Raw genomic sequence first — 20,023 nt, forward strand, 5'->3', positions numbered from 1 at the left:
TTCCCCAAGTGTAAACAACGCTGATTACATCGATTACGCTCTTGGGTACTCTCTAAAATGGCGGAAGACGTAACTCGGGGAAGAAGAATTGTAAAATAAATTATTTTTATCTTCTTTGCGCTTAAAAAGTATTCTCTTAGCTTCGCAAAACTGAAGTTGAGCCACTGATGTCACATGGACTGTTTTACCGATATCCTTAATACGTTTCTGGACTTAATTCCGATGTCCTTAATACGTTTCTGGGAATATTTCAGTTGCGTTGCTGTCTATGGGAGGGTCAGAGAGCTCTCACATTTCATCAAAAATATCTTAATTTGTGTTCCGAAGATGAACGAAGGTCTTCCGGGTTTGGAACGACATGAGGGTGAGTAATTAAAGACAGAATTTCCATTTTTGGGTGAACTAACCCTTTAAGAATTTTATATGGAAAACAAGAAAAAATATTGAGGAAGAAAATGTTTCTTTTGCAGTGTAATGAAGTCTAACAGCAATGAACGTGTTAAAACATTTTTTATGTGTTTTCCAAGACACAATAGTCTTTTACTACATCTCTTTATCCAAAACCCGTAATTTGTGATTTTTGCCTAAACCGTGTTCACGGTATAGAAAGATTGACCATACATGATGACAATTTATTCCAGGTCTCATTCCATTTCTCTCCTTTTTGATTCTCACCAGGACAAAAAACTGATTAAAACTCTGTTTGATGTGCTGGCTCACCCAAACAATTACTACAAGTACTCAACTCGGGACTCCACAGAGATGCTCCCACGTTCATTCATACGCCTCATCCACAGCAAAGTCTCCGCCTTCCTGCGTCCGTACAAATAGTCCAAAAGCGCTGTCCATCTCCAGTCAACTGGCCTCGAGTCAACGGGATCCTACACACATTTAAAGGAAATCCACACACTCACACACACACATTTTCAATGGCACACACACACAATCACACTATGCAGATGTTTCACTTTACCTTTTTCGTTTCTTTTTCTTGTCAGTCATCTCCGAGAGGAAAAAAAGCTTCTGTGTAGTCTACATGTAATGCAGTCGTATCAAGCCAAACTGTAGTGTTTCCTTTCTCTACGTGTTTGTCACTATTCTGTACAGTTGATGTTTTTTGTTCATACGTTTGCATGCTCAGTCCTGAGGCATCCCGAAGAGGACGACGATGGTTTGGGTGGTTCCCATGCCCCCCCCGTTAAGAGCGACGTGTGAGTTTAAACACGCCTGATTGTGTTGTACAGACAAAAGAAAGTTGTAGCATGTCAAAGAAAAGAAAATATATTTGTCGAACTGGAGCTAGCTGTGATCGTGCTTTAGAAAATAGTATTTTTTCCCCAATTTCCAGCTCTCGTAAACTCGTAGTTCTCAAAATAAATGTACAATCTTTTGTATATCTGTACTTTTAGTGTGCTCTTGGTAAGATCTAATTCATATCAAGCATTTCACAATGTTAAAGCATTTTATTTGAGCTCCTAGAGCATACATGTAATCTATAAATCATGCTGTTAATACAGTAATGTTTTATTAAGGCCTGCCTGTTCGGATTGTATTATTGTCAACCGCATATTCGTCTATTTCCTAATATTCAAATTAATTTAACAAGGCATAAGAGATATGTGGGTTATTGGAAAGGCTCGGGTGATGAAAAGGTCGGTTGGTATTGTAAAAACAGTGAACTGTTAACACTCAGTTCTGTGAGAGTTTTTTGCAGAACATGCAATTGCTGCTGCTTCTTCAGAAACGTCACTTTAAGCCTTTGGTTTTACCTAATGCGATTCATGAAATTTCCTATAGAGAAGAGCAGTCAAGAAGACGAAATCGTTCACAGGTTGGAATTAATGTTTTCATAATGCAGACACGAATCACTGATAAACGTAAACCACAGGTTGACGTGGATGGACTTGAGCAAAAAATGGCATCGCTCCAGATTTCAGGATGAAACAACGTTGAAGTGAACGATGAAGTGTTTCGAGTTTGTTTTGCGCATTACATAAGGACCAAAAGAGAAGCAGCATTCGGGTTACAAGTGTTGGGATTCAGCGGACCGTGGTGAGAAGTGCCTGAAGTGCAAAAGTGTCAGGATAAACCTGTGGATGTTGACATTTATGAGTGTTTCCTGTATTAATTATGAACCCGTTAGTATTCCTCACAAATGTGTTTATAGGTAAAGCCCTTTACATGAAGTGAGAAAAGAACGAATCTTTGAGAAGGTAAAACCATACCCAGTTTTGATACGTAAACAGAAAAGGACTGGTCAAAATGGTAGTTTACATTTCTCTTTTTTTGTATATTGTAAATATGAAATAAACGTAGACTGATTGGAGTCTGAGAGATAAGTCCAAACAAGTTGTTTTCCCGACCTTGTATTTAGAAACTTACCGTTGCGCTATCCTCCAGTCCAAAGGTTGACACAAAAGAGGGTTCAATCTTTAAACATTAATGCCAGATTCATACTTTACGCAAGTATGCAAACGCTTGGCCAGTGAGTTGCAAGCACATGGTCCCGTTGTATATAAACATGCATTCTTGAGTTGATGTGGTGGTAACAGTCTTCGGGAATTAAGGGGGCTATACTTTGCCATGTTTGTATTAAAAAAACAAAAAGCTATAGCTACAGTATCTCACAGAAGTGAGTACACCCCTCACATGTCACTCATGTGACAAGACTGAAGAAATGACACTTTGCTACAATGTAAAGTAGTCAGTGTACAGCTTGTATAACAGTGTAAATTTGCTGTCCTCTCAAAATAGCTCAACACACAGCCATTAATGTCTAAACCGCTGGCCACAAAAGTGAGTACACCCCTAAGTGAAAATGTCCAAATTGGGCCCAAAGTGTCAATATTTTGTGTGGCCACCATTATTTGCCAGCACGGCCTTAACCCTCTTGGGCATGGAGTTCACCAGAGCTTCACAGGTTGCCACTGGAGTCCTCTTCCACTCCTCCATGATGACATCACGGAGCTGGTGGATGTTAGAGACCTTGCGCTCCTCCACTTTCCATTTAGGTCTGGAGACATGCTGGGCCAATCCATCACCTTTACCCTCAGCTTCTTTAGCAAGGCAGTGGTTGTCTTGGAGGTGTGTTTGGGGTCGTTATCATGTTGGAATACTGCCCTGCAGCCCTTCTCCAAAAGGAGGGGAACATGCTCTGCTTCAGTATGTCACAGAACATGTTGGCATTCATGGTTCCCTCAATGAACTGTAGCTCCCCAGTGCCGGCAGCACTCATGCAGCCCCAGACCATGACACTCCCACCACCATGCTTGACTGTAGGCAAGACACACTTGTCTTTGTACTCCTCACCTGGTTGCCGCCACACACACTTGACACCATCTGAACCAAATAAGTTTATCTTGGTCTCATCAGACCACAGGACATGGTTCCAGTAATCCATGTCCTTAGTCTGCTTGTCTTCAGCAAACTGTTTGCGGGCTTTCTTGTGCATCATCTTTAGAAGAGGCTTCATTCTGGGATGACAGCCATGCAGACCAATGCAGTGTGCGGCGTATGGTCTGAGCATTGACAGGCTGACCCCCGCACCCCTTCAACCTCTGCAGCAATGCTGGCAGCACTCATACGTCTATTTCCCAAACACAACCTCTGGATATGATGCTGAGCACATGCACTTGTGGCAAAGTAGTCAATGTTTTGTTGAATGTTCACTAAAAGACATGCAGAGAATTAGCTACTCTAACTAGTCAACGTCATTGGCAGTCAGTGATTGCTGCTTTATTTTTTATAATTCCCCCTTTGTCTTTGCTCTACTAAACCCATTTCAAAGATAAATGTTTTGATCAATCCATGTTGCTCTTTTATTTTATTTTTGTCTGGTTTTTTTTGGTCTTTTCCCCATTTTTCTTTTTCAAAATGTCTTCTTTTTTGTTTCGTTTTAAGAGAAAAATGACTTTGCCACAATGTTTCATGGAATGGGAAATGGTATTTGCACTTGAAATTTGTTTATGCTCATGTAAAAATGTCTGGATTTTGTATTGTCTTTTTAAATGATAAAAAAAAAAAATATTGGTGTTCTTAAAGTTGACTATTTTGAGTTCTTTACATGTATACAGAAAATGGAAGATAGATGACAAGCACAAGAAATATGAAGAAGTATCCACAATGCTGTAGCGTGCATAAATATTAAGTCACCTATAGCTAAACTTGTTACTTCATTAGTTCAGAATATTTTATTAATATTTTGGCCTTAATCTTTTTACCTAGATTTATATTACCAGGAATAATTACCAATATTTATCTAATTATTTGTCAAACTAATATTAAATATGACTTTAATTTATATCATTAATCATTACAATTTGATTTGATGCTCAAGAAACATTTGTTGAACAGAGTTGTGCTGCTTCATATTTTGTGTGGAAATTGTGATACATTTTATTTTTCAGGATTCTTAAATAGAAAGTTCAATGAACAGCATTTATTTGCATTTCTGAAATATATTTATTACATTTATTAAAACATTTATAGATCGACGCACGCACCGCCTGGCCCTAAGTTAACTTCCAGTCTGTCTGTTTATTGGTCTGGCTAACCTTAGTGTCTAGTAATATGGCACCGACTACACACGCAGTTAAGGTGATGAGTAGACTGAAGTTTGTGCGCAGGTTGTTGTGCTATGGGATGCAACACAGTGTTTCCCATACATTGATTTTTTTCTGGCAACCCGCCACAATATCAAAACTGACCGTCACAAATATAGTTTCCAAAAGGCTTTGACTTCGTTGAATAACGTGAGCACTGCACGTTTCAAAGTCAAAACGAGGATCGGGTGTTTTTTATATCATTGTATCTCTGACTGTCTTTATAAAATTGTCGATGTCCTTTATAATTTCATCATGCCTGTAATGCCTGATAAAGCAGCGTTTGTGATCGCAGTGCTGCTTTGTGTACAGCCCTTACCGGGGAAACCTCTATTTCTGGATCACCGCTGTGCGAAGAGAGGCTTGGCAGCCAGGTAAGACATGGTTTTAACCAGCTAGCTAATGTAATTTACTTATTTATTTTGCTTGTTATCAGAAATAATCCACTCTAGAGGGACTCTCTTGTTATTGATTCTTTGCGGAAGTCTACTGGAAGTTAAGTTTAGGTCACGAAAGCGCGCGTGCGCAGTTACGTTTGTTTATGTTGTTGCTGTTGAAACGGTCTATTAAATAGAAATCCTTTGTAACATTTTAAATGTCTCCACTCTTCACTCACTTTTCATCACTTTAACGTATGAATAAAATTATTAATTTCTCTCTCTTTTTTAAATCTTACCACAAATGTTTGAGTGGTATCATTGTTTCCACAAAAACGTTAAGCAGCATAAACTGTTTTTAACATTGACGATAATAAATAGTAAATGTTTCTTGAGCAGCAAATCAGCATAAAATGATTTCGTAAGGATCTGAAACTTCTCTTTGTAAACAACAACAGATTTATAAATGATTTCTAGTGACGAATGTTGCGTTCCCAAATGCAAATTAAAGCTACTCAAATGCAGCTAGCATTTACAGTGAATCGACACTGAAAACACAGTACTGTTACAGACTATAGCCTACATTTATATAATTACATCACAGCCGTTGCGAATTTGATCATAGTACTACTAAGCAATCTCAAATTCTCACCACCATTCATACAAAGTAAGCTGGCAAGTAACATTTGAACCCTTTTATCTGTGCTGCAGATGGTGCTGCGAGCTCGTTCAGCTAAATCTGGAAGAATCACATCCCTGTGACGTGTACTTAAAGGGATAGTTCACCCAAAAATGAAAATGTAATGTTTATCTGCTTACCCCCAGGGCATCCAAGCTGTAGGTGACTTTGTTTCTTCAGTAGAACACATTTGATGATTTTTAAGTCCAGCCGTTGCAGTCTGTCAGTCGTATAATGCATAGCAATGGTAACAAAATCTATGAGAGTAAAAAAAACATGCACAGACAAATCCAAATTAAACCCTGCGGCTCGTGACGACACATTGATGTCCTAAGACACGAAACGATCAGTTTGTGCCAGAAACCGAACAGTATTTATTTCATTTTTTACCTCTAATACAGCACTATGTCCAACTGTCTTTAAGCGCGTGCAGGCATCCGGTGCGTGAGGTGTGTACGCGCTCTGGCGTAGTTTACGCAAGCGCCGGAAGTGATCTCTCACATGTATACGTCACTCATTGTTTAGACAGTGCACAGTCATTGTAGGTACGACGGCTAATCAAAATGGTACTTTTTTTTTCGCTTATCCGGATTGTTCAAACCGACTTAAAACTAAAAGATTACTTTCTCTCGCGCAAACTCATTCGGGAGTGGTGACTTTCCACGTATCCCCAACTTCTGAGCCTGCTCGCCTGAAGTTATGGTTGATTGCTCTTCGGCTTGATATCAACACACGCCAGAGCGCGTACACACCTCACGCACCGGATGCCGTGCGTGCGCCCAAAGACAGTTGGACATAGTGCTGTAAAAATGAGGTAAAAAATGATATAAATACTGTTCGGGTTCTGGCACAAACCGATCGTTTCGTGTCTTAGGACATCAATGTGTCGTCACGAGCCGCAGGGTTTAATTTGGATTTGTCTGTGCATGTTTTTTTTACTCTCATTAGGCCCTTTCGCACTGCTTTAGTTCCAGAACTAAATGTACGGTACTAAAGTACTGGGACGATTTTGCGCAAACTATTTTCCAGTACCATTTAAAGGGTTGCATTCGCACCGACAGTGTGTACTAAGAAGTGACGTAAGCCGGTCGACAGCGTCTCATTTGTGTGCAGCGTTCAACAATGAAAACAAAGAAAAACATTAACAACAGGAGGATGGAGGATGCTGTGATCGGAGCTGTTTTTGTTGTGTCTCGCGGGTTTCACAATAATGGACATGGAAAGTCGACGTATACGTAAAGCGATTGAAAGAACGGAATAGAGGACTAAGAATCTCCAACGACAGCCGGCAGTGCTACATTTGCTACAAGTGCCTGCACTTCAGTGTCCGTCCATCTATCGCTGTTCTCCGTATTTGCGAAATAAGTTGACACAATGTTTACAGTATGTTTACGCGGCGTTTTAAATCATGGCGGGTGAGGGCGTTTTCGTACGCGTTTGGCCAATCAATGTCTACTTACGTCACGATTAGTACCAGTTGTGCTGGTTAGACCCTGCTCCGGAGTAGGAGCTAATTTGGTTCTCGAAAAAGGCAGTCCGGTACTAAAATCGCTCCCAGTTCCGGCGGTGCGAAAACGCCGAAAAGTGGGTAGTACCACAATTAGTTCTGGTACTATGAAAAGGTTCCTGCGGTGCGAAAGGCCCTATAGATTTTGTTACCATTGCCATGCATTATATGACTGAAAGACTGCAACGGTTAAAGTTAAAAATCATCAAATGTGTTCTACTGAAGAAACAAAGTCACCTACATCTTGGATGCCCTGGGGGTACGCAGATAAACATCAAATTTTCATTTTTGGGTGAACTATCCCTTTAAGTCAAAAGTAGTCATTACAACTACCTGTTTTAGTGTCACACTGGTAACTGGAACTCACATCATATTAATACATTAATTAAAAAAAAACGAAATTACAAATTTTGTTAGCTAATGAATGTATCTAGGCTGAACAACCACCATGTAGAACACAAGCAGAGAAAAGGCTAAGCTTAAAAAAAAATTTAAAAAAATAAAAAATAACTATTTGCCATCACCTACGCTACATCCTAGATTGTGGGGTGATTCTGCCTTTTGCCTTTGGAAACAACTCTAAATTATTACAATGCTTTAAAAAATGTCAAAATTAAGGTGAGTTATACTGTAAATTTTATTGAAATGTTAATCGACTTAGCCTTTCATCACTGTATAGAATACTATAAAATAGCATCATTTCTGCCTCATTCTCTGATATGAAAACAGTTAACAAAATGAAGTTATTTCAAACATTCGACTGATGCTGCTAAGTGAATTTGGACTAAATTTTTGTTTGACAACAATCACGCGTCGCGTCCTACTGTGGTACATTAATTTGTTTCTCACATATGTACAGCCCTGAGAATGTGTCTAATTTATCAGTAATGTCGATATCGCTGACTCCCCCCGTTTCATCCATAACTTTAACCATTCTTCTTCCTCCTGGTAGCTTCGTAGACTAGCCTACATCTGTGGTGCTTGATATAGCCAGGAAATATTAAACCATCTGTACTTTGTTACTTCCTATCTCTGTATTTTATAATGGTTTATAAATTCACCTTTTATAAGGTCGTTGCAAACTCATCAGCCGTGCTTATCTAATATAGCCTAGCATAGCCTCCAGGGACTTATTACTCTTAAAAATTATTCATAAAAAAGTAACTAGAGTGAAATATTGAGGACATAAATTTATACATCGTTTTTACTAAGCAAATTCATGAAGAAAAGGTCATCCAAAAATGATAACTACTTACCTTTCTGTCATATCAAACTATGACATTCTTCCGTTACAATCACTTCGCCTCCTTCGCACGTCATCCATGTTAATATTAAATCAACTACTCAATTTTAGAACAATAAGCATATAAGCAAATAAGTTTTTTTGTAGAAAACTAGAATTGAACTGCAGGGGCGCAAAGCGTCAAGTGTTTTTTCCCCGTGTATTTCGTGTTTTTTCGTTCCTAACCCTAAACGATGCAAAAATTGTAACGAAATACTTATATTAAATAATTATTTCTTTATTTTAAAAAAAAATGGGATTGAAATACTGAAACAACATTAAACAGCTAAACACTTTGCTTTTTTATTATGAGTTTGAGATAAAGCCACAGTTTATGGGTAAAGCACAGTAACATACTTTATCACAGATGGAATATCCATACAGTAAATATGGATTTTCTTGTAACATTAGTTACTTAATGCCAATTTTGTGCTGATTAAATTAAATAATTTTCTGGTCTGTTTATTTATTTTTTCATTTTATTTTATTAACAAAAGAAACGGAGTGTTGGTTCTCATTTTTATTTATACTTGGGGGGGGGGGACACGAAAACAAGCCATAAAAATATTATGCTGTAGTTTAACAAAGTATATAAATATAAAATATTAATTGTGTGCGTGCTTCTTTTGCTTCTTTTTCTTAAATAGTCTGAGTAGATAGTAAATAGCGTTCTGCTCATTTTAATGAAATACAGTGAAAAGAAATACGCTTCATTATGACTTTGAGACAGCTAGCTATATTGTGTCTTTCAGTTGAATATTTGTTTGTTTCATTGCTTCATGTGCAGATTTCTACACACATTCTGGAAGTTTTGGTTTCCATTCCCCGTCTGCGCCACAGGTGACAAAACTCTCTCCTAAAAGCCTTAAACCAGGATTGCAGGCGATTCTCACTGTGTTCCCATATTTATAGACCGCCCTAAAACCCCTCATTCTTGATCCACGTGGCACTTGTGGGTTAGGACAGACAATGTCTGAAAAGCACAGCAAATAATCTGTCAATTCATTCATGTATTCAAGTCTGACAATTAATTTGAGAGAATATACAAAATTAGATTTTGTGATATCAAAGGGACCACAGATGTGTGTGTGTGTATATATATATATATATATATATATATATATATATATAATCAAACAAGAAAATAATTTCTCCAAAGCGCTAAAAAAATGATGGGCCCTTTATGAATATATGGCCACAAAATCAACATTGTGCACAGTAGAAACTCAGATTTAACTTACCTTACCCTACCTGAAAAGCTCAAATATCTTGAAATAAACAACCTCAGTCGCATGGTCAATACTCAATGACCACATGCACTCTTTATATGTGTACCTTTGCACTCAGGAGGAGGAGCGCTCCAGGCGCCGTTCTTGGTGCAGTAAATCTCTCTTGCACCGATCAGAGCTCCAGTACGGCAGTGATAGGACAACACGTGACCGAAGGGAACATGGTCATATATGGGGTCAAACATCTCAGCATCCTTGACCTCTGGAGGTGGAGGACAGTGCACAGCTGCAAAAAAACACACATATATCATGTATCTATGAGACCGATGTAGTGTGCAGTGACCATGTACAGCAGGAAGCCAAATCCATAGGCATTTGGTTTGCAATATTGAAGCCAAGCTAAACAACACTAAAAAAGTCTCAGAAAACAGTCATACGTTCACACACAGGGCTCCTTTTATCCCAGCCTCCATCCCGGCAGATCCGCACTTTTGGGCCGGTCAGCTCATACCTAACAAGAGCAATTAAAAAGGATGGATGAATGTCTAATAACTAGGGCTGTCAATTTAACACATTCATCTAATGAATTAGTTATGGAAAAAATAACACATGTAGAGTTGTCTGCTCTCTGTAGCTCTCACAGTACATGTCAAACACTTGATTGGTCTGCGCAGCACCGCTTCAAGCCAATCACGCCTATACAAGTTGATTGGTGACAAACATGAAGCGGGGTGCAGTTATATGCCACTAAAATTTAAGATACAGGGGCAAAGATGCACATGTATGAGTTTTTGTATCATATTTATATCATATGATATAGTTAAATATCACACAAGCAATCACACGAGTGCTGTTTTTGTCCTGAATAGCACGAGTGCAAATGTGATATTGATTTTATACAACATTTCAATAAATAAGACCTTAATATTGTGTTATATTTTAAACACAATATTGTCTGTTTTTGCTCAGTTTTGCCAATGCAAATATTACCTATTAAAGCCACAGCAGAACTGTTGTGCATCTCCAAGCAACGCACAATTACTGAAGGAATCTTTCTGAACGAATCGTGTGAACCAATGTTTCAATGACCCATTCATTAAGAGAGCCGTTTACTTCATCCTTGAATGAATCAGCCGTTTGAACAAATCGAATGAATGAATGACTCAATGACTTATTCATAAAGATATTGATGATTTACAGCCACTTTTAACTAAATGTAAATATACACTCCGTATTTTTTATTCCATAGTAAGGGCAATTCATACAAAACATTTAAACTGAGCTACTTTAATACCATCTCCGAACTTTCTACCACAACTCTGCTGTTCTTCGGCTGGTTCTTCCTGTATACGTTGATTGACAGATGTCTCGTCCAGTCAGCGGTGAGTAATCCCAAACCAATGGCGCGGTCTCAAACTATACCTACCTTTTCCGGTTTGTCTGATTTGCTGTTGTGTTTTCTGACTTGTTAATTTGTTTTCGAATTTGTCATTGTGTTTTCTGACTTGTTATAATGTTTTGTGAATTGTTGTTGTGTTTTCTGAATTGTTATTTTGTTTTTTAGACTTGCATTTGCGTTTGTAATTTGTTCTTTTGTTTTCAGAATTGTGAGTTGTTCTGCACTTCTCGGCCACCGTACTTTCTGCATGCGATTCTCCGCTAAACTTCAGACTTTATAAAGTGAACGAGGGCGCCAAATTGAGCGCAATAACTCTGACACATTTTTACATTTTGCTAAAAAAAAAAAAAATTGTAGTTGGACAATAAATGTGCCATGTGTAGAATTTTAAACCTACAAGTAACTGTATTTTATGATAGCAGTAACTGTAAAGTGACTATTGTAATGGCGTAATCAAAATATAAAGCAATTATTCTCTGCTTTTGTTTTTATTTCTTTTCAGTTTAGTGAATTTAACTTCTGCTTTAAAAAGCATTATTTTAGTTTTTTTAGATTGTAATGTTAAAATGTAATGGGATTTTTGCCCCCCTTTTTTGCACATAATAGTCCATAGCCTGCATGGTTACTTTCACTATATTTGTTTTCATTGCCTGTAATATAAACATTGTTTCATTGGACAACATTGGGCAGGATGTTAAAAATAAATAAAGAAACAAATACATACATAGATTTTTAATCCAAATAGAAAAATGTAAATGATATATACTGTATATCGCAATTCAGCCAAAAAAATACTGATATGATTTTTTTTTTTCGTATCGCCCAGCCCTAAATATGACACCAGCATCTTGGCTCTGTTCCAAACACTAGTGAGCTGTCTTGCTGTCTACTCACTCCTAAAAATAGGGGGTTTGCACGGTGATCCCGTAGAAGAACCTTTTTTGGTTCTCCAAACCAAACGACTCCAGTCCATCAATTAGTATCTTGTGAAGTGAAAAGCTGCATGTTTGCAAAAAACAAATCCATCATTAGTGTGTTTTTAAAGGGGTCCAATTATGCTTTTTCACTTTTTCAGCTTTAGTTAGTCTGTAATGTTGCTGTTTGAGCATAAAAAAATCTGCAAAGTTACAAAGCTCAAAGTCCAATTCAAAAGGAGATATTTTATTTAACTTTTCAAAAACTACAACGAACGACTCGTTTGGACCACAACGCATATTTTCCGAGATTTGTGATATCACAAATACAGATGAATGGGACGAGACCTGGTCTAGAAAAGGCAACGAGTGTTATCACTATGTCGTAGACACACTAGCTTTCCCAAGACAGACAAACTTAGAGTGGTTACAATCATCCCGGTTTAAATCGCGCTCATATTGATTTTGATGCAATATTTACACTGAAGCTCACAGGCGGCTATGGTAAGGGGCGTGACATTTCCCAACCAGGCACCGAGTGCTGCCAATCACAACACACACTGGCCCAGCTAACCAATCACACCACACACTGGCCCAGCTAACCAATCACACCACACACTGGCCCAGCTAACCAATCACACCACACACTGGCCCAGCTAACCAATCACACCACACACTGGCCCAGCTAACCAATCACACCACACACTGGCCCAGCTAACCAATCACACCACACACTGGCCCAGCTAACCAATCACACCACACACTGGCCCAGCTAACCAATCACACCACACACTGGCCCAGCTAACCAATCACACCACACACTGGCCCAGCTAACCAATCACACCACACACTGGCCCAGCTAACCAATCACACCACACACTGGCCCAGCTAACCAATCACAACACCCACTCTCACTAGGGAGAGAGGTGTTGTAATAATGTAAAATATGTGAAAAATAATGTTTTTCGAACAACCTAGTATGAGAGCCTGTTCTAGTACACCCCCAAAACAAAATCAAGACTTTGTAAAAGAGCATAATAGGACCCCTTTAACTTGAGCTTGCTGTTTCCGGCTAAAATATGAGTCCTCTATCCATAATACTGCTTCTCTGAATCAGGAGAGAAATATGTACAGTCCAAAACAGCTCTAAACAAATATGTGGGCTTATTTTGATGTGAGAGACAACAGGAGATGGACCTTTTCACTGGAGGAAGCGTTATTATGGATTATGGACTCATATTTTAGCTGGAAGCAGTGGTTTGAAGTAAAAAAAAATTTTTTTTTAAAGTCCTTGATGGATTTTTTTTTTTACAAACACGCAGCTTTTGGCTGTACAAGACATTAACTGATGGACTGGAGTGGTGTGGATTATTGTGATGTTTTTATCAGCTGTTTGGACTCTCATTCTGACGGCACCCATTCACTGCAGAGCATCCATTGGTGAGACACTGATGCAATGCTACATTTCTACAAATCTGATGAAGAAACAAACTCATCTACTGAATATCTAAAAACAGAACTGGGAATGCACGAGTATTATAACTGCTGCTGTATCTCACCCTTCTTGACAGATGGCTGTAGCTGAATCTCCAAATGACACGCCTGTGTACTCGTATTGGCCATAGGAGATCTCTCCAGCAGATCCGCACTTCTTCCCTTTTGATATAAACAAATAGTGATTCTTCATCAAAATGAAGTGACTTTAAACTTAAAACAAGACTAAATGTCTGCCAATAGGGTAAAAATTTTATTAATTTTTCCTCACCCCATTTCTTGTTTTAAGCAAAGTCACTCAATTTTTATAATTTTTTTCAGAAAACAAGACATTTTAATTCTAAAGTAAATGTGTCTTGATTTAAGAATGTTTAGATAATCTGAGGAAGAAAATCATTCTTTGCAAGCATTGCAAGAGCAAGAAAAATAATAAGTAAACTAAGTAACATAATAAAAATGAATAATGTGATAAATGACTATTTTATTAAATGGATTAATAAAATAATAAATAGTTATATAATAACAGAAAATAAAACAACAAATGTATGGTTACTCTCTTGAAGATACACACATACAGGCTGGTACTTTGAATCCTCAGATGGTTTAAAGGGGTCATATGATGCTATTTCATTTATTCCTTTCTCTTTGGAGTATACTACAACTTTGTGCTGTGGATCGCCGGATCGGCTTTCACCGTGGATCAAGACTTTGTAAAAGAGCATAATAGGACCCCTTTAACTTGAGCTTGCTGTTTCCGGCTAAAATATGAGTCCTCTATCCATAATACTGCTTCTCTGAATCAGGAGAGAAATATGTACAGTCCAAAACAGCTCTAAACAAATATGTGGGCTTATTTTGATGTGAGAGACAACAGGAGATGGACCTTTTCACTGGAGGAAGCGTTATTATGGATTATGGACTCATATTTTAGCTGGAAGCAGTGGTTTGAAGTAAAAAAAAATTTTTTTTTAAAGTCGATGGATTTTTTTTTTTACAAACACGCAGCTTTTGGCTGTACAAGACATTAACTGATGGACTGGAGTGGTGTGGATTATTGTGATGTTTTTATCAGCTGTTTGGACTCTCTTTCTGACGGCACCCATTCACTGCAGAGGATCCATTGCTGAGACACTGATGCAATGCTACATTTCTACAAATCTGATGAAGAAACAAACTCATCTACTGAATATCTAAAAACAGAACTGGGAATGCACGAGTATTATAACTGCTGCTGTATCTCACCCTTCTTGACAGATGGCTGTAGCTGAATCTCCAAATGACACGCCGGTGTACTCGTATTGGCCATAGGAGATCTCTCCAGCAGATCCGCACTTCTTCCCTTTTGATATAAACAAATAGTGATTCTTCCAACACAGCATCAAAATGAAGTGACTTTAAACTTAAAACAAGACTAAATGTCTGCCAATAGGGTAAAAATTTAATTAATTTTTCCTCACCCCATTTCTTGTTTTAAGCAAAGTCACTCAATTTTGATATGTGTGATGCTGTATTTCGTTGTGAAAGCGAAACTACTTTGTTTGGCCTTCCAAAAGAGGACACGACTAGAAATCAGTGGTTAAGTTGTATTTACAACACTGTTCCAGAACAGTTCAACCCAAATATTCAGATGTGTGCAGCACATTTTATGGAGGACTGTTTCCTGATCCTGGGAGAGTAGACTACAATGCTGGCTGTTCTGACTCACAGACTGTAATTATAAATTTAATTTTTAATTAAATTATATTTAAAGTTTTTATATTTTATATATTTAAAGCGAGTTTTTTTGGGCAGTGTAGAGTAGATGCAGACATGGTTTTATGTTTACGCGGCGGCGGGACATAGAGGAGAAACAATAATGTGCAGTATGTGGAAAATAATGTGTTTTTTTTTTTACCTTAAACCGCATAAACACATTTCATTACACCAAATACACAAAATAATGTTGTTTTTAGCAGCATCATACGACCCCTTTAATATAGAAAGTGGGAGCAAATTAAGTTAAAAGTCCTCTGGCGTACTTTCACATCGGAGCTGCAGGTTTGTCCACTGGCCATTCAGGCAGTGTATACTGGTGCTTCCTCTGGCCCGCACGTATCCTGTACTGCATTTGTAGCGAATGAGAGCACCGGATGGATACTCTTTCAGTGTGAAGGATCCGTCTCTGGGGAAAGCATGAGGGTTTGACGGAGCTGGACCACATTTACCTGTGAGAGAACCAAAATGCCATTTGTAGACATTTACTGTAGAATTCAGAATGGCACAATACTATACAACCTATTTATATAAAGTCGTATGAAGTTTCCAGTGTGAAGAACGAAGTGGAAGCTATTTTTTTTTAAATATAACAAATATAACAAAAAATATATAAAAATATATTTTTTTTATGAATGTTTATATTATAAAAATACATACGTAATATAATTTTTTAAATAATATTTTAACAGAGGATGTGTATATATATATATATATATATATATATATATATACTAGGGATGTAACGATTCACTCAACTCACAATTCAATTCGATTTACGAATTGAACTTTTTTTCAAAAGTTTAGGGACAAATATAGCAACTTCTTGGACAGACCTTATCTAAGTTCTCATTTTGCCCACTGATCTACATTCATCTTTATATAGAGAAGTGAATTTGCCATTATGATGTCATTAGTGACATTTAGCTACCAGTTTTAGCTACTTTCAAATGAAAACAGTTGGCAGCACTGCTTGCACTTTGAAGCCCGTTTTCAAAAATATGCGTTTTTAGTCCCCAAAACGACGTTGTCATGTAAACGAAGAGGCAAAACGCATAAAAAGTTTTCCGTTTATGGCTGAAAACGTTGTCGTGTAAACAGCCCCTTAATGTCAACCATTTCTTATTTCTAACCAAAACTCAATGTCTGTCCAACGGTGGAAGTTTTAATGTCAACCATTTCTTATTTCTAACCAAAACTCAATGTCTGTCCAACGGTGGAAGTTTTAATGTCAACCATTTCTTAATTCTAGCCAAAACTCAACATCTGTCCAACGGTGGAAGATTTAATGTCAACCATTTCTTATTTCTAACCAAAACTCAATGTCTGTCCAACGGTGGAAGTTTTAATGTCAACCATTTCTTAATTCTAGCCAAAACTCAACATCTGTCCAACGGTGGAAGATTTAATATCAACCATTTCTTAATTCTAACCAAAACTCAATATCTGTCCAATGGTGGAAGTTGATATAAATCCAACGCTGGGTTTTGACGCCAACCCGATTTTAATTTTGAATCAAAAGTCAACGTCTGTCCATTTTTTTCAAACCAAAATGCGACGTCTCTCCAACACTGAGTTTTGACATCAACCCAATTTTTATTTCCAACCAAAACTCAATGGAAGTTGATATAAATCCATCATTGGGTTTTTACATCAACGCGATTTTCATTTCAAATCAAAACTCAATGCCTGTCTAATGTTAGAAGTCTAAGTAAATCCAACATTGGGTTTTGGCATCAACTCAGTTTTCATTTCCAACCAAAATTCAACATCTGTCCAATGCTGGAATCCAACACATTTGTGGTTAAATTGACATCCGGTGCCAGTTGGGTAGAGTTAGTTAAGTTTAGCGCAAGAAACTGCTTTTAGTGAGCAGCATTCATGCTTTGTATCTCCTGAAATGCATCATTGGAGGAAGAAGTGGATTTGAAATCAGGTTCAGACTAAGTATTCAAACCAAGTGTGAAAACAACATAAATTACCTTTCGAGCGGCACGCAGGCAAGCCCTGCCATTGGCCGTCTGGTCCACATGTGACCTGTGGCGAGCCAGTCAGTACAAATCCCTCACTGCAGACAATGGTTGCAGTGTCTTGGGGTGTGTACTGTGTCCTTTCTCCAGGTTTTATCCATCTGTTTGCCACAGCAGGTGCTAAACACATGATCTTCGACACTAAACCAGAAGAAAATAAACAACTGATTGTGCCAAAATCATGACATCTGATTACAGGAATCAACCACAAGAGGGCGACATTAAGCTGCAGAGCCAGTTCTACAAATCTTGGAAAACCCACCTCTGATTTAGAGGGATTTACCGCCATACAATCCTCTTACATCTAATACATTAGTAAGTGTCTGTCGAAACGGCTCCTGCGTCACACTTTTTCAAAGTTTATGGTTTTTAGAAGATATAATTGTATTTTGATGAGAATGTGATTGTGACCCTTAGAAACATTGTAGTGTTTTAATAAAATTAAGGTAAATTTTTGTGATGATTTTAATATGACAAAGGGTTCAACTCACCCTCACAGATGGGGTCCGTCCCACTCCAACCGTTTTGCATACACATACGAACTCTTTCTCCTCTCAAAACATATCTGCATGAGAAAACAATTATATTAAGGAGCAAAAAGACATTAACATCATGAAATTGAAACATTATTGGCCTGCTTTAGTAAAACCATTTAGTAGAAGGAGATCTAGAACAATCTATGGATGCTGAACCAAGTCAAAAACATAAGCAACTTTCTACACTTATTCTACCTGCTCTATTTATTATCAATTAACAATGTTTTCACCAATTTATGGACTGCAGACATTTAAAAACAAAATGAAAATAAGGTTCAAATACCCTTTATTACACGTAGCAATGGCTTTATCGCCAAATGATTGTCCTTCTCGAATGTACTGCCCGTTCTCTACGTCACCTAGCGCATTGCACTTTTTCTCTGTGAGAGTAAATGAGAAAATATGAAAACGTGGAGTACAATGAATGAATAAAAGAGATATTTTAGAGACACAGATAAACAGATGCATCTTACTTTGGCATTTCAGGTTCAAGGCTGTCCAGTGTCCTCGCAGACACCGTGATGTTAGACTTCCTTCTGATGGTGTGTAACCCAGGGGACATGTATACACCACTCTTTCTCCATCATTGAACTTTAATTTATGGAGATAATTTTTGTGCAGCTGCTTGCCGGGATACTTTGTTGGTTCGTCACATCGAGTAGACAAATGAGACACTGAAACAGTTTCAAAGCACAGCTCAACAACAAAAATAAAAGTGAAAATGCAGTTGCCTCAACAGTTTTGTTAATTATTATGCATGTTGGTGGTCATACTAAAAATAGCATATGCTTGCTATTAAATCACTTAATTAGTTACCTATATAATGATACTGATAGTCTGTGTAAAGGTGAATAATCCATACCGAGTGTTTTGAATGTAAACTGTGCAGTAGTTAGATATTATGCAATTGTAAGACTCCAGGTGGAGGGAAATCTATTTTAAACCTGTGGTTAAGGGGAAAAAAATCTCTAAGGAATGCACAAGAAAACAACTCCACCTCGTAGCTTATTAATTTAATGTTTAACTTTATGCCTATGAATACACAGCATGCATTGATCTTCCAGTAGCACTGAATATTGCCAAAACGGCTTATACATAAATAGAAATAAAGGATTACTTGAATAGTCATCAGTTCAAATATAGAATATGTGTAAATACTGGCTGGAATAACGGTGCGGTGTATCAAATGCAGACGTGTCAAATCGAGCGTTTGATGGTTATATGGAGTTAGTTTGGTCGTGTAGACATTTAAAAGTTACTCACCAACGAAGTGCGCAAACACAAGTATGAGTATATTCCTCCAAACAAGCTCCATATTCACGGACAACTGCAGATGAACTGAAGGCATCTAACAGTTTCAACCCAAACAAATACTGTGTTAAAACCACACACACACACACACACACACACACTGTCGTCACGAGAGCTCAAACCCTGCCCTCATTTCAGTTTCAACTCGCAGCAGCTTTTCTACATCAGGTTTGCTTCTTGTAAAATAACAATAAACGACTGACTCGTTCAAATAATATCAACATTTAAGTCGAACAGAACGCAGGTCCATCGAGACGCCTTTATGACTCTCTTAACTAGCTTAGTGTTTATTATGTTACTAGTATATTGTTATATGTTACTATATGGTAACCACAAATGTGACACTGGAGCACAAAACCAGTCATCATTTTTTGAAATTGAGATTTAAACATCATAAGCTTTCCATTGATGTATGGTTTGTTAGGATAGGACAATATTGGGCTGAGATACAACTATTTGAAAATCTGGAATCTGAGGGTGCAAAAAAATCTAAATATTGAGAAAATCATCTTTAAAGTTGTCCAAATGAAGTTCTTAGCAATGCATATTACTAATCAAAAATTAAGTTTTAATATATTTACGATAGGAAATTTACTAAATATCTTCATGGAACATGATCTTTACTTAATATCCTAATGATTTTTGGCATAAAAGAAAAATCAATAATTCTGACCCATACAATGTATTTTTGGCTATTGCTACAAATATAGCCCAGCGACTTAACCTCCTGACTACCAGCTATGGAGTTGTGTCCACTGTAGAGGACATTATGTTTTAGCGATTTCTCTGAGACCTCACATGGCACAGTTTTAGGTCTGGGTGTCCTGTACGGAGCACATTCAGGGCTTTTCAGAAATACCAAATGATTGGATGTTACACCATGACCTCTCCCTCTCTATGGTCTTTAAAAAT

At 37.7% G+C, this 20,023-nt stretch overlaps 2 protein-coding genes across 2 annotated transcripts in view; one reads left to right on the plus strand and one right to left on the minus strand.

Annotated features, from left to right (window-relative positions):
- Window positions 1-2,627, plus strand: part of LOC107550130 (signal peptide, CUB and EGF-like domain-containing protein 3) — a 51,325-nt gene extending 48,698 nt beyond the window's left edge. Inside the window, exon 20 of the mRNA XM_016231358.1 lies at window positions 679-2,627. Within this exon, the coding sequence (XP_016086844.1) occupies window positions 679-831 (153 nt within the window). The 3' untranslated portion in view covers window positions 832-2,627. The remainder of the gene's footprint in view (window positions 1-678) is intronic.
- A 6,331-nt stretch (window positions 2,628-8,958) lies between these two features.
- On the minus strand, window positions 8,959-19,193 carry LOC107550156 (complement receptor type 1-like). The gene is made up of 10 exons (XM_016231383.1): window positions 19,064-19,193; window positions 18,274-18,474; window positions 18,084-18,180; window positions 17,756-17,829; window positions 17,217-17,405; window positions 15,501-15,686; window positions 14,725-14,821; window positions 10,113-10,186; window positions 9,782-9,961; window positions 8,959-9,419 (listed from the first exon to the last, which is right to left on the minus strand). The coding sequence occupies exons 1-10, from the start codon at window positions 19,146-19,148 to the stop codon at window positions 9,238-9,240; spliced, it is 1,365 nt and encodes a 454-aa protein (XP_016086869.1). The 5' UTR covers window positions 19,149-19,193; the 3' UTR covers window positions 8,959-9,237.
- Between the last annotated feature and the right edge of the window lie 830 nt (window positions 19,194-20,023).

The sequence above is a fragment of the Sinocyclocheilus grahami genome, unplaced genomic scaffold, assembly GCF_001515645.1.
Source record: "Sinocyclocheilus grahami isolate Dianchi unplaced genomic scaffold, SAMN03320097.WGS_v1.1 scaffold389.1, whole genome shotgun sequence".
Lineage (NCBI taxonomy): Eukaryota > Metazoa > Chordata > Actinopteri > Cypriniformes > Cyprinidae > Sinocyclocheilus > Sinocyclocheilus grahami.